The sequence below is a fragment of the Pristiophorus japonicus genome, chromosome 8 (assembly GCF_044704955.1).
Source record: "Pristiophorus japonicus isolate sPriJap1 chromosome 8, sPriJap1.hap1, whole genome shotgun sequence".
Taxonomy (NCBI): Eukaryota; Metazoa; Chordata; class Chondrichthyes; family Pristiophoridae; genus Pristiophorus; species Pristiophorus japonicus.
In genome coordinates this window covers 131,540,547-131,562,349 of record NC_091984.1, presented here as the reverse complement: position 1 = coordinate 131,562,349, position 21,803 = coordinate 131,540,547, and the positions used below count along the sequence as shown (strand labels likewise).

The 21,803-nt window shown below is 42.5% G+C and overlaps 1 protein-coding gene across 1 annotated transcript in view; it reads left to right on the top strand.

The window, feature by feature from the left end:
* Positions 1-21,803, top strand: part of pappa2 (pappalysin 2) — a 586,487-nt gene that overhangs the window by 331,055 nt on the left and 233,629 nt on the right. Inside the window, exons 11-12 of the mRNA XM_070887395.1 lie at positions 8,997-9,149; positions 10,309-10,444. Coding sequence (XP_070743496.1) covers positions 8,997-9,149; positions 10,309-10,444 — 289 coding nt within the window. The remainder of the gene's footprint in view (positions 1-8,996; positions 9,150-10,308; positions 10,445-21,803) is intronic.

Genomic DNA, 21,803 nt, shown 5'->3' with positions numbered 1-21,803 from the left:
CTCTTCCCCAAGGGGCCTCGCACAACAAGATTGCTAATTAGTCCTTTCTCATTACACACCACCCAGTCTAGGATGGTCAGCCCTTTAGTTGGTTCCTCGACATATTGGACCAGAAAACCATCCCTAATACACTCCAGGAAATCCTCCTCCATCGTATTGCTACCAGTTTGGTTAGCCCAATCTATATGTAGATTAAAGTCGCCCATGATAACTGCTGTACCTTTATTGCACGCCTCCCTAATTTCTTGTTTGATGCTGTCCCCAACCTCACTACTACTGTTTGGTGGTCTGTACACAACTCCCACTAGCGTTTTCAGCCTTTTGGTATTTCACAGCTCAACCCATACAGATTCCACATCATCCAAGCTAATGTCGTTCCTTACTATTGCGTTAATTTCCTCGTTAACCAGCAATGCTACCCCACCTCCTTTTCCTTTCTTGTCTATCCTTCCTGAATGTTGAGTTCCCAGCCTTGGTCACCCTGGAGCCATGTCTCCGTGATGCCAATTATATCATATTCATTAATTGCTGCCTGTGCAGTTAATTCGTCCACCTTATTATGAATACTCCTCGCATTGAGGCACAGAGCTTTCAGGCTTGTCTTTTTAACACACTTTGCCCTTTTAGAATTTTGCTGCAATGTCGCCCTTTTTGATTTTTGCCTCCCACTTTTACTTTTCTTCTTTCTATCTTTTGCTTCTGCCCCTATTTCACTTCCCTCTGTCTCCCTGCATAGATTCCTATACCCCTGCTGTATTAGTTTAACCCCTCCCCAACAGCACTAGCAAACACTCCGCCTAGGACATCGGTTCCGGTCTTGCCCAGGTGCAGACCGTCCAGTTTGTACTAGTCCCACCTCCCCCAGAAATGGTTCCAATATCCCAGGAATTTGAATCCCTCCCTTCTGCCCCATTCCTCAAGCCACATATTCATCTGAGCTATCCTGCGATTCCTACTCTGACTAGCACATGGCACTGATAGCAATCATGAGAATACTACCTTTGAGGTCCTACTTTTTAATTTAACTCCTAGCTGCCTTACGGGTGAGTGCTCTTTGGATTCCCAGAGCTCTTCTACCAATTTCTTGATCTTCCTATCCAGCAACTGGATCTGTCTTTGGTAGCAGACCAACCAAAAAACCTTCTCTATTGTCCTTTTATGGTCCTTGCTCTCGGTCCACTTAGTAGCTGCGTCCATTGGACGCTCAGCCCGTAACAGGCTTATGACCCACTTTTTGGTAATATTTACTTTCTTAAATACATATTCAGAGATTCTTTCCTCCATTTTTGTTCTTTCCACCAGAACCGAGTCTACATCCTCACATCCTTTGTACCAAGCTTCCACCTGGCCCTTATGTAGAGGGTGGTGGGTTTGTCAGCCTTTTCTGACCTTGACAGTTCGAATCGTCCCACTCCCTGATTCTAGGGCTTGGAATTATTTAGCGGATGTGATCGATGTAGTCAGACAACTGTTTGGTGCAAGAACAAATATTTTATTTAGAAAATAGCACACCACACTAATTAACTTAATAGCATATAATAAAATGTACAGAAAATGGGGGATATGTATACGCAACGGGTACAGAGGTTATGCAGTGAAAAATAAACACCTCCCACCACTACACTACACTAAGCTAGGCTCTGAAATTGCAGGGACTATGCTCATCAAAGGATTTCTCCACAGTTTAGACCAGTTGCACACTGCTTTCTCTCTTCAATTTTGTGGATTCTTTGGCTGATTGCGGTGTCTTCGGTATTAGCACTGGTCGACGTTTTGATGGTAAATGAGTTTTTTCCTTGAGTCAGCGCTGGATGATTGTTGGATTTTCAGTGACTCCGAGGCTTATTGTTAGGTTCTTCTTGTTGCGTTGCTGTAACCTCGTGTGGCAAGTTAGATGTTTCAAAGCCAGAATCAAAGGGCCCAGAGTCCAAGTGCTTTTCCAGGGTGTTCTCGGGTACGTTTCTTCAAAAGTGTTTCCTCAGCCCAAAGGTTACCACAGCCCAAAAGTTATCCCCAAGCTACCAGCAATGGCTCCCAGTTATACCTGAGAGGCTGCTCAAACTTTCGCGCTAAAACTCGGGTGCACAATTGATTTTTAATGACTGCTTTTGTGCGATTTTGGTAGCTGATCAACTCTAATGTGATCCCTTTGTGAGAATTTTGGTGGGCTGATTGAGCATTAGCATGATACAAGATTCCCAAAGGTGTTGATGGGGTTTTCGAATGGTGCTGTTAGAAAGTAATCAGGTCTTGATACTGTCCATGGTGTGTTTTGCTGATGCCAGGGTTTTTCTATATAGCTGTTTTAAGAACTATAAAAATATGTATGTATCTGGGTCCCTGGTGAGTGGGCTTTTGTTAGACTGCTAATGTCGCCCTGGGGCCTGTCTCCCAGGTGGGTGAGCAGTACTATACAGACCCAGCATACAATTTAAAATGTCCAAACTCAATCTAAAAGGCCCTAGTTTAGTCCAAAGGCACCTAATAGTGAGATATTTCTGTCCACATTTCTCCTCCAAAAGACCAACACAGTTCCCTTTTAAATTCCAGACACTTGTCCATTGAGTAGGGGTCCCAGAATTTTGTGAATCCTACAATAGCAATGAGAACTCCGAGATACGGACTTCTCATTGCTATTAATGGGAAAGCTGTGAAATACTGTACCTGATTGGCTGAGCAGTCACACGTGACTGCACCTTCTGTGTGGGAACCTGGAGGACGGGAGCGCTCTCCGCAGCGCGGGAAGAGAAGATCTCCCCACCGGAATCCCACGCTCCTCCGAGACCACCAGGTACTTTCGTAGAAATGTTTCAGGTCGGAGGCAATTGCCCGCAGGAAGCCTCCGACTGCAATTTCAGCCCCGACATTTAAAATTGATCAAAATGGTATTTAATTAAATATTTAAAACAAAAATTAAATTTTTTGAAAAATAAATTTACATGTTTTAACAGGGCAAGACATAAACTTATCTTATTGCACAGGGTATAAATGTAAATATAAATATAAATTTATAAATGATTGAAAAAATAATATTATAATATATTTTTTAAACTCTTACACTGGTAAAAGCAAATCTTATGCTTTCTTGACAGATCGTAAGTTTTAGCGCATGCCTAAACCTGGAATTTGCGCGACCCCTACGGGCACTTAGGTGGTCCGCAAATTATGGCCCAAATGTCTTAGCTGTATGTACGTGTGTGTCTGTGTAAATTTAATGAAAGCGGTAAGGGATTTATTTTTAATAGTCTTAGCCTGTGCTTACCCCTGCAGTCTAACCATTTATTCATTTTAGTTCCCACTTCATCAGTGGAAGATTATGAATTTTCCTTGTGTTTATGTGGTCGGAGACTTTGTTTCGCTGATATTCCTACCCAAACATCTAATGGACATGTCCTAGTACGCTGTTTCCATTCTGTTATTTATTTACATTCAAATAGGGGTGCAAGGTTTTCTTTATTTGCATCTCCTCCTTGATCTTATAAAAACAACAGCAACTTGTATTTATATAGTGCCTTTAACGTCCCAAGGTGCTTCACAGGAGTGTTATAAGACAAAAAAATAAATTTGACACAGAGCCAGATAAGAAGAACTTACGGCAGATGATCAAAAGCTTGGTCAACGAGGTATGTTTTAAGGAGCTTTTCAAAGGAGGAAAGAGAGTCGGACAGGTTTAGGGAGGGAGTTCCAGAGCTTCGAGCCTAGGCAACTGAAGGTTAGTCTTTGCTCCTGAGGAGGTGAATGTGACTGTTTTCTTGGTAAATTTTTAATGAAATGCTAAAATGTATTTCAGGGAGAGATCAAGACGACCAAATACACCAACAACTGACTTAACCAAGATTTGTAGATGACCTAAGAGGAAACCTTGTGGAGTCCAAGTGCCATTGTAGGCCCCTTCAACATTTGGATGTTTCTTTAGGTGATGGAGCTCATAGGGAGGGGATTGAAAGATAGGGTGGCAGCTCCTACCTGCTTTCCCACTCCCCTTGCCCCCAAATAAGTAAAATAAAGAAAGAAAGACTTGCATTTATATAATGCCTTTCACAACCACTGGACGTCTCAAAGCGTTTTACAGCCAATGAAGTACTTTTTGACGTGTAGTCACTGTTGTAATGTGGGAAATGCGGCAGCCAATTTGCACACAGCAAACTCCTACAAACAGCAATATGAGAATGACAATCTGTTTTTGTTATATTGATTGAGGGATTAATTTTGGCCAGGAGACTGGGGTAACTCCCCTGCTCTTCTTTGAAATAGCACCATGGGATATTTCACCAGCGAGCAGACAGGACCTCGGTTTAACGTCTCACCCTGAAAGACGGCATCTCCGACAGTGTAGCGCTCCCTCAGCATTGTATTGGAGTGTGGGCCTTGATTTATGTGCTCAAGTACTTGGGGTGGGACTTGAACACAGAACTTTCTGACTCAGAGGAGAGTGTGCTACCCACTGAGGCACAGCTGACACAGATATGGGGGTGGGAATAGAATCAAAGTAGAAAGAGTTCATTCTGAAATTGTCCATTCCCACAATATGTTTCTCCTTTAATGACATAAATTCAGAGTATCCAACCTTGTGTAAATCTGTTGGTTTAATCACTTCAACATCTTACTATACTGCGAGCTTGCTGTTACTATTAACCTTGCAATTATACCCGATTAATCCTTCAACCCTACCCTATTAACCTTTCAATCCCCGCCCTGTGAGTTCCACCACACAAGACAGTCACATTATAAATTCACCAAAAGTGTAGCAGAAACAGCCCAATTGTGCTTCAATTATATATCTAAAGGTTATGATTCGCTGGTTGGGCTTTATGCCATTCATTTCCCCTTAACAAATGTCTGTAGCAGTGAGACATCTTCGCACCAGCACCTCAGAACACTCGAGCAGCACAACATGTACTTAAGTAACACTCCTCTTTATTCTACTCATAGCACTGAGCAAGCATTGCGGTATAGTGCTTCTACACAAGAGATTAATGTGCAAAGTTAAAGCACATGGGATTGGGGGTAGTATGCTGACATGGATTGAGAACTGGTTGTCAGACAGGAAGCAAAGAGTAGGAGTAAATGGGGACTTTTCAGAATGGCAGGCAGTGACTAGTGGGGTACCGCAAGGTTCTGTGCTGGGGCCCCAGCTGTTTACACTGTACATTAATGATTTAGACAAGGGGATTAAATGTAGTATCTCCAAATTTGCGGATGACACTAAGTTGGGTGGCAGTGTGAGCTGCGAGGAGGATGCTATGAGGCTGCAGAGCGACTTGAATAGATTAGGTGAGTGGGCAAATGCATGGCAGATGAAGTATAATGTGGATAAATGTGAGGTTATCCACTTTGGTGGTGAAAACAGAGAGACAGACTATTATCTGAATGGTGACAGATTAGGAAAAGGGGAGGTGCAAAGAGACCTGGGTGTCATGGTACATCAGTCATTGAAGGTTGGCATGCAGGTACAGCAGGCGGTTAAGAAAGCAAATGGCATGTTGGCCTTCATAGCGAGGGGATTTGAGTACAGGGGCAGGGAGGTGTTGCTACAGTTGTACAGGGCCTTGGTGAGGCCACACCTGGAGTATTGTGTACAGTTTTGGTCTCCTAACCTGAGGAAGGACATTCTTGCTATTGAGGGAGTGCAGCAAAGGTTCACCAGACTGATTCCTGGGATGGCGGGACTGACCTATCAAGAAAGACTGGATCAACTGGGCTTGTATTCACTGGAGTTCAGAAGAATGAGAGGGGACCTCATAGAAACGTTTAAAATTCTGACGGGTTTGGACAGGTTAGATGCAGGAAGAATGTTCCCAATGTTGGGGAAGTCCAGAACCAGGGGTCACAGTCTAAGGATAAGGGGTAAGCCATTTAGGACCGAGATGAGGAGGAACTTCTTCACCCAGAGAGTGGTGAACCTGTGGAATTCTCTACCACAAAAAGTTGTTGAGGCCAATTCACTAAATATATTCAAAAAGGAGTTAGATGAAGTCCTTACTACTAGGGGGATCAAGGGGTATGGCGAGAAAGCAGGAATGGGGTACTGAAGTTGCATGTTCAGCCATGAACTCATTGAATGGCGGTGCAGGCTAGAAGGGCCGAATGGCCTACTCCTGCACCTATTTTCTATGTTTCTATGTTACATGTTTAATTCTGGGCTGGAAAGAGTCAGTTCATTTATTTATTCATCCGTGACAAAGGGGTTTCATGAGGGTGCCTGTACCTCTGAAGTGACGAGCAAGAGGCCGATTCACAAATCTATGGAATATTTGTACACCTTCTGTGCACGTAGTTCTCATTTGGCACAGGGATTTTGAATGACCATGTGGCCTGGTGGCTATCTGCTGCAAAACCCATGTGGACCTCTGTTACAAATCACAAGCAGCCTTCCTTGAGCACGTGGGATTTGGAACTGGAGCTAGATGGGGGGAGGGGTGTCTAAAATTGATCTTGAGTGGTAAAGCGAAATGAGCAACAGCAAATCAGAAGTCTGTTTTACAACTGGCCTGATTTTTTTTTCCATTGAAATTTAAACCGGCCATTTTGCACTCCAGGGACTTGAGCACAAAAACATCTAGGCTGGCATTCCAGTGCAGTGCTGAGGGAGTGCCGCACTGTGGGAATTGCCGTCTTTCGGATGAGACATTAAACCGAGGACTCAGCTGCTCTCTCAGGTGGACGTAAAAGATCCCATGGCACTATTTCGAAGACGACTAGTGGGAAACTAGAAGATTGGGAACATTTTAAACGACAGCAAAGAATGACTAAGCAAGCAATAAAGAAAGGAAAGCTAGATTACGAAAGTAAACTTACGCAAAACATAAAAACAGATAGTAAAAACTTTTACCGATATATAAAATGGAAGAGAGTGACTAAAGTAAATGTTGGTCCCTTAGAAGATGAGAAGGGGGATTTAATAATGGGAAATGTGGAAATGGCTGAGACCTTAAACAACTATTTTGCTTCGGTCTTCACAGTGGAAGACACAAAAACCATGCCAAAATTGCGGGTCACAGGAATGTGGGAAGGGAGGACCTTGAGACAATCACTATCACTAGGGGGTTAGTGCTGGACAGGCTAATGGGACTCAAGGTAGACAAGTCCCCTGGTGCTGATGAAATGCATCCCAGGGTATTAAAAGAGATGGCGGAAGTTATAGCAGATGCATTCATTATAATCTACCAAAATTCTCTGGACTCTGGGGAGGTACCAGCGGATTGGAAAGCAGCTAATTTAACGCCTCTGTTTAAAAAAGGGAGCAGACAAAAGGCAGATAACTATAGGCCGGTTAGTTTAACATCTGTAGTGGGGAAAATGCTTGAAGCTATCATTAAGGAAGAAATAGCGGGACATCTAGATGAGAATAGTGCAATCAAGCAGATGCAACATGGATTCATAAAGGGGAAATCATATTTAACTAATTTACTGGAATTCTTTGAGGATATAACGAGCATGATGGATAGAGGTGTACCGATGGATGTGGTGTATTTAGATTTCCAAAAGGCATTCGATAAGGTGCCACACAAAAGGTTACTGCAGAAGATAAAGGTACGCGGAGTCAGAGGAAATGTATTAGCATGGATAGAGAATTGGCTGGCTAACAGAAAGCAGAGAGTCGGGATAAATGGGTCCTTTTCGGGTTGGAAATCGGTGGTTAGTGGTGTGCCACAGGGATCGGTGCTGGGACCACAACTGTTTACAATATAGATAGATGACCTGGAAGAGGGGACAGAGTGTAGTGTAACAAAATTTGCAGATGACACAAAGATTAGCGGGTTTGTGTAGAGGACACAGAGAGGCTGCAAAGGGATTTAGATAGGTTAAGCGAATGGGCTAAGGTTTGGCAGATGGAATACAATGTCGGAAAATGTGAGGTCATCCACCTTGGAAAAAAAAACAGTAAAAGGGAATATTATTTGAATGGGGAGAAATTACAACATGCTGTGGTGCAGAGGGACCTGGGGTCCTTGTGCATGAATCCCAAAAAGTTAGTTTGCAGGTGCAGCAGGTAATCAGGAAGGCGAATGGAATGTTGGCCTTCATTGCGAGAGGGATGGAGTACAAAAGCAGGGAGGTCCTGCTGCAACTGTACAGGGTATTGGTGAGGCCGCACCTGGAGTACTGCGTGCAGTTTTGGTCACCTTACTTAAGGAAGGATATACTAGCCTTGGAGGGGGTACAGAGACAATTCACTCGGCTGATTCCGGAAATGAGGGGTCTACCTTATGATGATAGATTGAATAGACTGGGTCTTTACTCACTGGAGTTCAGAAGGATGAGGGGTGATCTTATAGAAACATTTAAAATAATGAAAGGGATAGACAAGATGGAGGCAGAGAGGTTGTTTTCACTGGTCGGGAAGACTAGAACTAGGGGGCACAGCCTCAAAATATGGGGGAGTCAATTTAAAACTGAGTTGAGAAGGAATTTCTTCTCCCAGAGGGTTGTGAATCTGTGGAATTCTCTACCCAAGGAAGCAGTTGAGGCTAGCTCATTGAATGTATTTAAATCACAGATAGATAGATTTTTAACCATTAAGGTAATTAGGGTTATGGGGAGCGGGCGGGTAAGTGGAGCTGAGTCCAGATCAGCCATGATTTTGTTGAATGGCGGAGCAGGCTCGAGGGGCTCGATGGCCTACTCCTGTTCCTAATTCTTATGTTCTTATGTTAAGAGCAGGGGAATTACCCCAGTGTCCTGGCCAATATTTATCCCTCAATCAACATAACAAAAACAACAGATTATCTGGTCATTATCACATTACTGGTTGTGGGAGCTTGCTGTGCGCAAATTGGCTACTGAGTTTCCCACATTACAACAGTGACTACACTCCAAAAGTACTTCATTGGCTGTAAAGTGCTTGGAGATGTCTGATGGTCGTGAAAGGCACGATATAAATGCAAGTCTTTTCTTTCTTTACTGCCCAAGACCAAACTCGCCCCTCCAAGTGGATGTCCTGTTATGTTCTGTAAGTCTCAGTGGTAAAAGTTGGATGTTCTCTGATCCTCCAGGTTTGTCAGACTAAATTTCTGGACGTGAATGATGGACTCTCACAGTATGCCTGGTTTCCCTGCACTGTTCCCTTCTACACTGCTAGTGTACAAGACTTTAACAAACCCTATTCATACCACAGCTCGGATGATGAAGAAAAGCTCTGGCTAAAGGTAAGAAGACTTTTGAGCTGTTAATAACAGCCACTCTTCATTGATGAACCTCACTTGTGGACAGTGGTGATATATTTTGAAGAAATGTGGAATAGTACCCTCCATTTAGTTACATATCATTTAGCTGTAGGAGCCACTTCACTGTATTAGATTCCAAGGCACCAATTTGTCGCCTTTTATTTCTTATATAATCTACAACTACTTAATAATTTATGGTTCCTGACACTACCTCTGTATTTTCATTTCAATTTGCCTTTTATTTTTACCAAACGAGTTACCATTGAGACTCCATATCTGACCTCACCCCAAATTATTTGGCTTATGTACCCTATTCTAATCAGTGCACTGAATCAGTATGAGCTCTCCCTATTGGATTCCTGTACTGGACAATATATTGGACCAACATGAGTTCCCCCTGTAGTATATCCTACACTGAACAATATATTGAACCATTGTGAGTTCTCCCTGTAGTGTATCCTACACTGAACAATATATTGAACCATTGTGAGTTCTCCCTGTCGTGAACCCTACACTGGACAATATATTGAACTAACGAGAACTCTCCCTGTAATCTACCCTGTGCTGGTCATTGGTTGCTTTCGCAATCTAATTCTATGGTGATCCAAAATGCCATAGACTTAGATTTAGTCCTTGGAACTATAAAGAGAGAAGTTAGATTAATTTTCTCGCAGAGACCAAGTTAGAATGTGTAATGCTTTACAACTAGTGACTATTGTGGCATCAACTGTAACATCATTTAAAAGGGAATTTTTAAGTATTTGATTAGGAAGAACATAAAATGATCTTGGTGAAATAGAATTAAAGTGGATGACTCCAGAAGAATCAGCATTGTCAAAGGAATGATGGGCTGAAGGTTTCCTTATGATGTGCCGATGCTATGATTCTGCGAGCCAACATGAGGTCCTTGCAAGAAACCTAGATTTATTGCTGTGAAACCATATTGGGTTCTGATTAAGGGTCATTCCCAAAATGTACGTTGTTCTCTCTCAGACACGGTGGATTTCCAGCATTTTCATTAAAAAAAATATATATTTTAATTTCTCCCAATGGCAGATTTTCCTCTTGTCCCGTTACTGGATTAAAAACACTTCTGATATTTCAAATGCTGCTTTCTTCATGTTTCTTTTTTAAAACATAGGTCTGTTTTGATCATCCTGGTGTGGCCAGTTCGGTTCTAATTTATTTATCTGCAGATGGTACAACACTGTATGATCAACAGCACAAATCGGTTACAGTCCAGCTCATTGACACCAATGGACAGAACCATACTCTGGGTATGTATGCTCCAGCCAGACGCCAGGCAACCACTTCAAAATCACATCTTGCCATAAATTCTGTCAACACCCGAATGGTCAATTATTTTTTCAACCCCTAAAAGGCAACAAAAAAACTCCTCCACTTGGGCAGTTAAGCCACCATGGCCAACAAAACGAGGCAGTACCAAGCGAAAAGCGAAGGCTTGCACAAATGTAAAGAAAAATGGAAATCCAGCGGACTGGGAGAGCTATAAAAAATATGGTCACAAAGGGATTCGAAGAAAGTAATAAGAGGTGCAAAAAGGGAATATAGAAAACAAAACTTGCAAGGGATATCAAAGCTAACAGTAAAAGTTTACATTAATATATTATGAGAAAGAGAGTGCCAAAGGGGAATGTGGAGCCATTAAAGACAGATGCATGTGAGACTATAATGAACAATAAGGAAATAGCAGCCTTGTTAAATTAATACTTGGTATTTGTTTGTACAGTAGAGGAAAAGGACAAAATATTGGTGATACAAGGGAAGTATAAAAATAAATTAAGGAGAGGAACTTACTGGATTTAATATAAGTGACAAAAATGGTGATGGCGAAAAGAATGGGACAAATCTCCAGGTCCTGAGGGTTTCCATGCCAGGCTATTAAAAGAACTAGGTGAAGAAATTGCAGAAACATTGGTCATCATTATCAAACACTCTTCAAATTCAGGAGTTGTGCCTGTGGATTGGAAAATTGCAAATGTCACTTCATTATTTAAGAAGGGAGGAAGGGAGAAGTCAGGAAACTACAGACCTGTCAGTTTAACATTAGTTGGTGGAAAGTTACTGGAATTTTCAGATGACCGAGCAGTTGGAAAAGTATGAGTTGATCAAAGATTGCATTTGTGAAAGGGTAGGTCATGTCTGACTAATCAAGTTGAATTTTTTGCGGAAATCACTAACATGGTGAATAGCGGGTGCGTCTATGGATATTGTCTATATGGACTTCCACTGGTGGGAAAATGGGGCACTATCACAAAATTAGAGCTAGGCCATTTAGGAGTGAAATCAGGAAGTACGAAGAATAGCAGACATCTAGAACTCTCTCTTCTCCCGCCCGCCCCCCCGCCTCAAAGGTTGTGGTGCTAGATCATTTGACATTTTCAAGATTAAGATTGATAGGCTTATCTAACAGTAATTTATCAAAGGATATGGAAAAAAAAAACGGTTAAATGGAATTGAGGTACAGATCAGCCACGATCTGATTGAATGGCAGAACACATTCTGCTTAATGGCCTATTCCTATGTTTTATATAATTTATATAAGCTGCATTTATACACGCAGATACCATAACATTATCCTCTGCATAAGCATGCAGTACCAGTAGACTGTTGCCTCTTTAACAGGTATTTAAATGTACAGTGTCATGGTGTCAGTGTTTAAATGTTGTTTATAGATGATACAGTACTATAGTATCTGTGTTCAAATATAGTTTATAGATAATACATTGCCATGGGTCAGTGGGCAGCACTCTTGCCTCTGAGTCAGAAGGTTCTGAGTTCATGTCCCACTCCAGGGACTTCAGCAAATAAATCCAGGCTGACATTCCCAGTGCAGTACTGACTGTGGGAGGTGCCGTCTTTCGGATGACGCGTTAAACAGAGTCTACCCTCTCAGGTGGACGTAAAAGATCTCATGGTACTATTCAAAGAAGAGCAGGGGAGTTATCCCCGATGTCTTGGCCTATAGTTATTCCTTATCCAACAGCCCTAAAACAGATGACCTGGCCATTATTACATTGCTATTTGTGGGAGCTTGCTGTGTGCAAATTTGCTGCCATGTTTCCCACATCACAACAGTAACTACACTCCAAAAAGTACTTCACTGGCTGAAAAGTGTTTTGGGACATCCTAAGGTCATGAAAGGCACTATATAAATGCAAGTTCTTTCTTATTACCAGTTTTTAAATGTTGTTTATAGGTGTTATAGTGCCATGGTATCAGTGTGTAAATGTAATTTATAGATGATATCGTGCCATGGTATCAGTGTGTTAATGTTGTTTATAGGTGGTACAGTGCCATGGTATCGGTGTGTTAATGTTCTTTATAAGTGGTACAGTGGCATGGTATCGGTGTGTTAATGTTGTTTATAAGTGGTACAGTGCCATAGTATCTGTGTGTTAATGTGGTTTATAGGTGGTACAGTGCCATGGCATCAGTGTGTTAATGTGGTTTATAGGTGGTACAGTGCCATGGTATCGGTGAGTTAATGTTGTTTATAGATGGTATAGTGCCATGGTATCATGGGATAGAGTTTTCGCTTTGGGTGCAATCATAAAACTGGGCACATATTGCAGTTGAAGCTGTGCTGGTTATCCGAGGTGCAGTTGTGGTTCAAGTTTCCACCCAAACTCATTTGCATAATCACAAGCCTAAAATCTCCCATGAGCTAACACCGTTGGTGAGTGTAATAAACGTAATCGTTTATTTATTTCCTTTGGATTAAAATTATTCATTGGTCTATTTGAGAGAGGTAACCTGGTACAGTTTTGTTAATTCAGCTCAAAATGAATTTATCACAAAAAATAAGTATTTTTTTAATAAGAGCCTACTCCTCCACCTGTAAGTAATCAGATTTTTAATCGCTGAAAAAGACGTAAAATCTATACTAAATAACTTATGAATTTCATTGATGAACACTGGTGAGTTTCATAGTAAATTAAATAATTTTTAACATGTAAAAACTTTAAAAATAGCCCATGTGACTAACAAAACAAGCTCAAATTTTAAGAGTCTCCTCAAACGGTCGCAAACGGAAGGAAAGAATGAAAGACTTGGATTTATATAGCGTCTTTCACAACTACTGAACGTCTCAAAGCACTTTACAGCCAATGTACGTTTGGAGTGCAGTCACTGTTGTAATGTGGGAAATGTGGCAGCCAATATGCTCACAGCAAACTCTCACAAACAGCTATGTGATAATAACCAGATAATCTGTATTAGTGATGTTGATTGAGGGATAAAAGATTGGCCATGACACCGGGGATAACTCCCCTGAATTCTTCGAAATAGTGCCATGGGAATTTTTAAATCCAACTGAGAGAACAGATTCCGTTTAACATCTCATCAGTAAGACGGCACCTCCGGCAGTGCAGCACTCCCTCAGCACTGCAATGGACTGTCAGCCTAGATTTATGTACTCAAGTCCCTGGAGTGGGACTTGAATCTACAACATTCTGACTCGGAGGCAAGTGTGCTACCCACTGAACCACAGCTGACATTGCCATACTGATTAGGCAATATGATTTTAAAACCAACGTTAAAGATTGTAGAAACTCGATTTATGATTGTGTAACTTAAGTTGAAAACTCCCTAATATTTTCCGCTGATAACATGAGAGCAAACTGGTGGAAACTCTATCCTAATGTGTTTAAATGTTTCTTAGAGATGATACAGTACCTTGGTACTACTGGTTAAATGTAGTATATACACTATCATGATATCAGTATTTAAATGACAGGATACAGTACCATGGTATCAGCATTTAAATGAAGTTTATGGATGATACAGTTGTTTGGTATCAATATTTAAATGTTTTCATATGATACAGTACCATGATATGAATGTTCAAAAGTTATTTATAGATGATCCAGTACCATGGTAACAGTGTGTAAATGATGTTTAAACACGATACAATTTATAGATGATACAATACCAAGATATCCGTGTTTAAATGTTGTTTAGACTGTGTAAATAATTTATATTAGATTCAGATTTTTGTACTCAAAGACACGAGGTAGCATTGTACAAAGTATGTGGCCCAGAATTTGTGGTCAGAGGTGAAGTTACGGTGCTCGCCACTGAACTTGAAGAAAATTGCCCACAAAGTTTTAGTGGGCTCTCTGGCATCTATTTCCCCCTTTCCAATATGACTTTCCATCTGGCGCCATCTATAGGGGATCTGTGGTGTCTAGCAACAGCGATGTCACCAAGCAAGCTGAGTAGCCAATCATATTGAAGAATTCTCACATACAGCAAACCAGAAAGTAAAAAGCAGGTTTTATCATTCACTTCTTAATCATTTTACAAAAAGCAAAATAAAGATTGGGTCATACACAGGAAATCAGCGTTCCCTCTAAGCCCACACAGTTCTCTACCGCGTGGGACCGACTTTGCCAATGTGGAATTTCGCAAAACTGTGACTGGGCCATACAGCCCCTTAAAGGTGGAGTTCACCAAAACAAATTAGGGGAACATTGCATGGGATTAAGATAGAAGCTGAAATATCATAAACAACCTTAAAAAATAATTTTTACTATTTTAAAATTGAGTGCAAGAAATGACACGCCACACATACAAAATTAGTTTTTCCGGGCCAGAGAGGTTGCTAAGCAGTAATTATGACTTGTACACTGTTTAAAAACTCAGTTACGCCTCATTCAAAGAGGCTTAATTTTTTCAAGGGTTTTTACAGTGAGAATAGTGTAAATGTTGACGTTCATGTCAACCAGCGATTTCTAACTGATTTCCATATGTGAAAACTGCAGCAGTGCACCCTGTGGAGGAGCGGGGTATCACTGACAGAAACTTGTGGATTTCCATGTTTAACTGCGCATGTGCAGACACCAGAAGTTGTGGTCAGTTTTAGATAGTAATGATGCCAAGCGCTGACAGTTTCGTTACAACCACAAATTCCAGGCCAATATGTTTATACAGCTATAAAAGAAAAGATGTAAAGAGGTTTAAATACAAAGGTTATACTTGTGACATTGTAAAATAAGAGAGATACAACCTGTTAACATCTAGAAGGTTTCGAGGTGTTTCATCTCGAATGGCCTAGTGGTAACACGGGAGCAGTACAGTCTTGCACCGAGAACGTTCCAATATTCTATGCTTTACATCTGCCTTATATACATTAAGTCACTCATTATATTATGGAAACTTGACCTGTTCTGTTCCAGTATGTCAATATTTCAATGTTTTCCCAAGCTAAGCAGCCTCCTAAAACTCTGGCACATTCCAAAATAGTCAGAAACAATCAACCAATGGTCCCCATGCTATGCTCCCATAAACATAAGACAACCACAGTAGGCAGTGTGCATTCTCACGTAGGTTAATCATCGACTGTTACACAAACTGCTGGCAATAACAACTATGAATCTAAAAGGCCTATTTTACTGAAAAGACTAAAAAAAAGTACTTTTCACATCTATCTCTCATATTGAGCAGAAGAAATTTCACATAGGCTCACATGCCTACCTGAACATGTCTACAGCATGATTTGCTGGAGTTCTTTGAGGATGCAATGAGCAGGGTGGATAAGGGGGAACCAGTGGATGTGGTGTATTTGGATTTCCAGAAGGCATTCGATAAGGTGCCACATAAAAGGTTACTGCACAAGATAAAAGTTCACGGGGTTGGGGGTAATATATTAGCATGGATAGAGGATTGGCTAACTAACAGAAAACAGAGAGTTGGGATAAATGTGTCATTTTCCAGTTGGCAAATGGTAATGAGTGGGGTGCCGCAGGGATTGGTGCTGGGGCCTCAACTATTCACAATCTATATTAATCATTTGGATGAAGGGACCGAGTGTAATGTAGCCAAGTTTGCTAATGAGGGGGCTCAATGAGGTGAATGCAGAGAGGCTATTTCCACTCATAGGGGAAACTAAAACTAGGGGACATAGTCTCAGAATAAGGGGCCGCCCATTTAAAACTGGGATGAGGAGGAATTTCTTCTCTGAGGGTTGTAAATCTATGGAATTCTCTGCCCCAGAGAGCTGTGGAGGCTGGGTCGTTGAATATATTTAAGGAGGACATAGACAGACTTTTGAGCGATAAGGGAGTAAGGGGTTTTGGGGAGCGGGCAGGGAAGTGGAGCTGAGTCCATGATCAGATCAGCCATGATCATATTAAATGGCGAAGCAGGCTAGAGGGGCCGTATGACCTGTTCCTGTTCCTATTTCTTATGCAGTACTCTCTATTTACTATACATTGAGGATATTGTACAAAGCATTGTAATATCAATTACAATAAGAACAGACTGGGATTAAAACCTGTTGGAGTATTCTATCCCAGCGATGTACATTGTCTCCTATCATCACTGCTCTCCCAGCTGCCCTATGTCCTTTCCATGGCCGTATTTCACTGCCGTGGATAGAAACATAGAAACATAGAAAATAGGTGCAGGAGTAGGCCATTCGGCCCTTCCAGCCTGCACCGCCATTCAATGAGTTCATGGCTGAACATGCAACTTCAGTACCCCATTCCTGCTTTCTCACCATACCCCTTGATTCCCCTAGTAGTAAGGGCTTCATCTAACTCCCTTTTGAACATATTTAGTGAATTGGCCTCAACAACTTTCTGTGGTAGAGAATTCCACAGGTTCACCACTCTCTGGGTGAAGAAATTCCTCCTCATCTCGGTCCTAAATGGCTTCCCCGTTATCCTTAGACTGTGTCCCCTGGTTCTGGACTTCCCCAACATTGGGAACATTCTTCCTGCATCTAACCTGTCTAACCCCGTCAGAATTTTAAACGTTTCTATGAGGTCCCCTCTCATTCTTCTGAACTCCAGTGAATACAAGCTCAGTTGATCCAGTCTTTCTTGATAGGTCAGTCCCGCCATCCTGGGAATCAGTCTGGTGAACCTTCGCTGCACTCCCTCAATAGCAAGAATGTCCTTCCTCAGGTTAGGAGACCAAAACTGTACACAATACTCCAGGTGTGGCCTCACCAAGGCCCTGTACAATTGTAGCAACACCTCCCTGCCCCTGTACTCAAATCCCCTCGCTATGAAGGCCAACATGCCATTTGCTTTCTTAGCCGCCTGCTGTACCTGCATGCCAACCTTCAATGACTGATGTACCATGACACCCAGGTCTCTTTGCACCTCCCCTTTTCCTAATCTGTCACCATTCAGATAATAGTCTGTCTCTCTGTTTTTACCACCAAAGAGGATAACCTCACATTTATCCACATTATACTTCATCTGCCATGCATTTGCCCACTTACCTAACCTATCCAAGTCGCTCTGCAGCCTCATAGCATCCTCCTCGCAGCTCACACTGCCACCCAACTTAGTGTCATCCGCAAATTTGGAGATACTACATTTAATCCCCTCGTCTAAATCATTAATGTACAGTGTAAACAGCTGGGGCCCCAGCACAGAACCTTGCGGTACCCCACTAGTCACTGCCTGCCATTCTGAAAAGTCCCCATTTACTCCTACTCTTTGCTTCCTGTCTGACAACCAGTTCTCAATCCATGTCAGCACACTATCCCCAATTCCATGTGCTTTAACTTTGCACATTAATCTCTTGTGTGGGACCTTGTCGAAAGCCTTCTGAAAGTCCAAATATACGACATCAACTGGTTCTCCCTTGTCCACTCTACTGGAAACATCCTCTCAAAATTCCAGAAGATTTGTCAAGCATGATTTCCCTTTCACAAATCCATGCTGACTTGGACCTATCATATTACCTCTTTCCAAATGCACTGCTATGACATCCTTAATAATTGATTCCATCATTTTACCCACTACCGATGTCAGGCTGACCGGTCTATAATTCCCTGTTTTCTCTCTCCCTCCTTTTTTAAAAAGTGGGGTTACATTGGCTACCCTCCACTCCATAGGAACTGATCCAGAGTCATTGGAATGTTGGAAAATGACTGTCAATGCATCCACTATTTCCAAGGCCACCTCCTTAAGTACTCTGGGATGCAGTCCATCAGGCCCTGGGGATTTATCGGCCTTCAATCCCATCAATTTCCCCAACACAATTTCCCGACTAATAAGGATTTCCCTCAGTTCCTCCTTCTTACTAGACCCTCCGACCCCTTTTATATCCGGAAGGTTGTTTGTGTCCTCCTCAGTGAATACCGAACCAAAGTACTTGTTCAATTGGTCCGCCATTTCTTTGTTCCCCGTTATGACTTCCCCTGATTCTGACTGCAGGGGACCTACGTTTGTCTTTACTAACCTTTTTCTCTTTACATATCTATAGAAACTTTTGCAATCCGTCTTAATGTTCCCTGCAAGCTTCTTCTCGTACTCCATTTTCCCTGCCCTAATCAAACCCTTTGTCCTCCTCTGCTGAGTTCTAAATTTCTCCCAGTCCCCGGGTTCGCTGCTATTTCTGGCCAATTTGTATGCCACGTCCTTGGCTTTAATGCTATCCCTGATGTCCCTTGATAGCCACGGTTGAGCCACCTTCCCTTTTTTATTTTTACGCCAGACAGGAATGTACAATTGTTGTAGTTCATCCATGCGGTCTCTAAATGTCTGCCATTGCCCATCCACAGTCAACCCCTTCAGTATCATTCGCCAATCTATCCTAGCCCATTCACGCCTCATACCTTCAAAGTTACCCTTCTTTAAGTTCTGGACCATGGTCTCTGAATTAACTGTTTCATTCTCCATCCTAATGCAGAATTCCACCATATTATGGTCACTCTTCCCCAAGGGGCCTCGCAATACGAGATTGCTAATTAATCCTCTCTCATTACACAACACCCAGTCTAAGATGGCCTCCCCCCTAGTTGGTTCCTCGACATATTGGTCTAAAAAACCATCCCTTATGCACTCCAGGAAATCCTCCTCCACCGTATTGCTTCCAGTTTGGTTAACCCAATCTATGTGCATATTAAAGTCACCCATTATAACTGCTGCACCTTTATTGCACGCACCCCTAATTTCATGTTTGATGCATCACTACTACTGTTTGGAGGTCTGTACACAACTCCCACTAACGTTTTTTGCCCTTTGGTATTCTGCAGCTCTACCCATATAGATTCCACATCATCCAAGCTAATGTCCTTCCGAACTATTGCCTTAATTTGCTCCTTAACCAGCAATGCTACCCCACCTCCTTTTCCTTTTATTCTATCTTTCCTGAATGTTGAATACCCCTGGATGTTGAGTTCCCAGCCCTGATCATCCTGGAGCCACGTCTCCGTAATCCCAATCACATCATATTTGTTAACATCTATTTGCACAGTTAATTCATCCACCTTATTGCGGATACTCCTTGCATTAAGACACAAAGCCTTCAGGCTTGTTTTTTTTTAACACCCTTTGTCCTTTTAGAATTTTGCTGTACAGTGGCCCTTTTTGTTCTTTGCCTTGGGTTTCTCTGCCCTCCACTTTTCCTCATCTCCTTTCTGTCTTTTGCTTTTGCCTCCTTTTTGTTTCCCTCTGTCTCCCTGCATTGGTTCCCATCCCCCTGCCATATTAGTTTAAATCCTCCCCAACAGCACTAGCAAACACTCCCCCAGGACATTGGTTCCGGTCCTGCCCAGGTGCAGACCGTCCGGTTTGTACTGGTCCCACCTCCCCCAGAACCGGTTCCAATGCCCCAGGAATTTGAATCCCTCCCTGCTGCACCACTGCTCAAGCCACGTATTCATCTGCGCTATCCTGCGATTCCTACTCTGACTAGTGAATTTGGTGGTGCTCCGATGGGATTGTCTAGCCATGTACAGATTTAAGACTCGGTGACAGTGGTGGAATCGGATATCCAGACTGCATAACCGCCTTCTAGGCTTCCTCCCTTGAACCAATTTCCGTAGCATTTTGAACATTTACTGGGATCAGGATAGAACCTGCAATTTTTGTCGGTAACTTGGAAGGAAAGCAAAGCGATGGAGTTAACGCAGGGCACTCTTGCTCCCTATAACGATAAGCCAAGTCCAATATCGTCACACAGCAAAGACCTCTTTCCATATATATTGCCTATCCTGATTTCCAGCTTTGAATACCACCAGCACAATTCATACTGATCCAGGGTAAAACCACAAGCCAGCACATTGTTCTGGGTAACATCACACTGACACATCAACGTTTCTTTGATCAGAGTACAGCAAGATAAATCTGGTGCCACCCAGGTTTCACCACTCTTTGCCAATCATCATCATAGGCAGTCCCTCAAAATCGAGGAAGACTTGCTTCCACTCTAAAAGTGAGTTCTCAGGTGACTGTACAGGCCAATATGGGAATTACAGTCTCTGTCACAGGTGGAACAGACAGTGGTTGAAGGAAAGGGTGGATGGGGAGTCTGATTTGCCGCACGCTCCTTCCACTGCCTGCGCTTGTTTTCTGCATGCTCTAGGCGACGAGACTTGAGGTACTCAGCGCCCTCCGGATGCTCTTCCTGCACTTAGGGCAGTCTTTGGCCAGGGACTTCCAGGTGTCGATGGGGATGTTGCACTTTATCAAGGAGGCTTTGAGGGTGTCCTTGAAACGTTTCCTCTGCTCACCTGGGGAATGCTTGCCATTTAGGAGTTCAGAGTAGAGCGCTTACTTTGGGCATGCGGACAATGTGACCTGCCCAACGGAGCTGGTCGAGTGTGGTCAATGCTTCAATGCTGGGGAAGTTGGCCTGTACCTTTGGATAGTTAACCAATTTCTTATGTGTGTCCCCTTTGAGGATGCCTATGGACTCTACCGTGAAGATCTCGAGGTGCTTCTGGTTGTGTAGAATCATCACAGTGAAAAATTGTCCTTCTCTCGACCCTTCATAGGAATGTTTTACTGAAGAAACAGATGCCAGGCGCCTAACATTACAATGTATTCCTCCAGCACCAGACCATTTATCTAGCTGTTCATCAGTTATATAAGAAGCGATATGATTATTCTCAATATCTTCCAATCACTTTTCTACTTGTGACAGCACAAACGAGCCGTACCTGCTGCATGTAATCCCTTTCGAGATCTGAGATCGAGATGTCACCGTGTCATTTATTACTTCATTCGTTTTCTCCTGAGTCAACCAAAAGTTTTCAACCATTTCCTTCAAAGACTCTAAAACTTGTTGTTCATCCAACATCCCTGCTTTAGCCCCCATACCCAACCATTCAGCTAAATCCCATTTTCTTCTCCAGCTACTCGGGGTGTGTGGTGTTATCACTTGGAACTGCATCTATATCTGTAGCTGAATTTCTCTCCATAATAATGGAGTAATAAACTCTCTATGTTTTTCGGGCAACATCTTTTGGCAGAGCCCCTCAAAGGTTTTAGTAATATACCTGATCATAATTTTTGAAAAATCAGACAAAGTAGGGAAGATTTCTAACCTCACATCATTACATAAGGTCTGATAGGTTTTGAAAACCCCCCAAAAGCCGTTGCTGGGACTCTTATCCGCAAATGGACTTCCAGTAGTGGCCGAATGGGCGGTTGCATCTGACATCTCCACTTTCTTGATTACTTTGATGTAGACAGACCACGATGAAACAAAGTATAGTTCCAAAACCTGGATTCGCCCCCATAGCAGTCAGCATGGTATTTCCAGACCTGAGGGAAATTGAGAGAGCTCATTTCCCGCGTCCCAGGAAGGATCGCAAAGGTGTTCTGAGTGTCTCCCATGTAGGGTATGCCAAGAGCAGCAGGGTCCCTG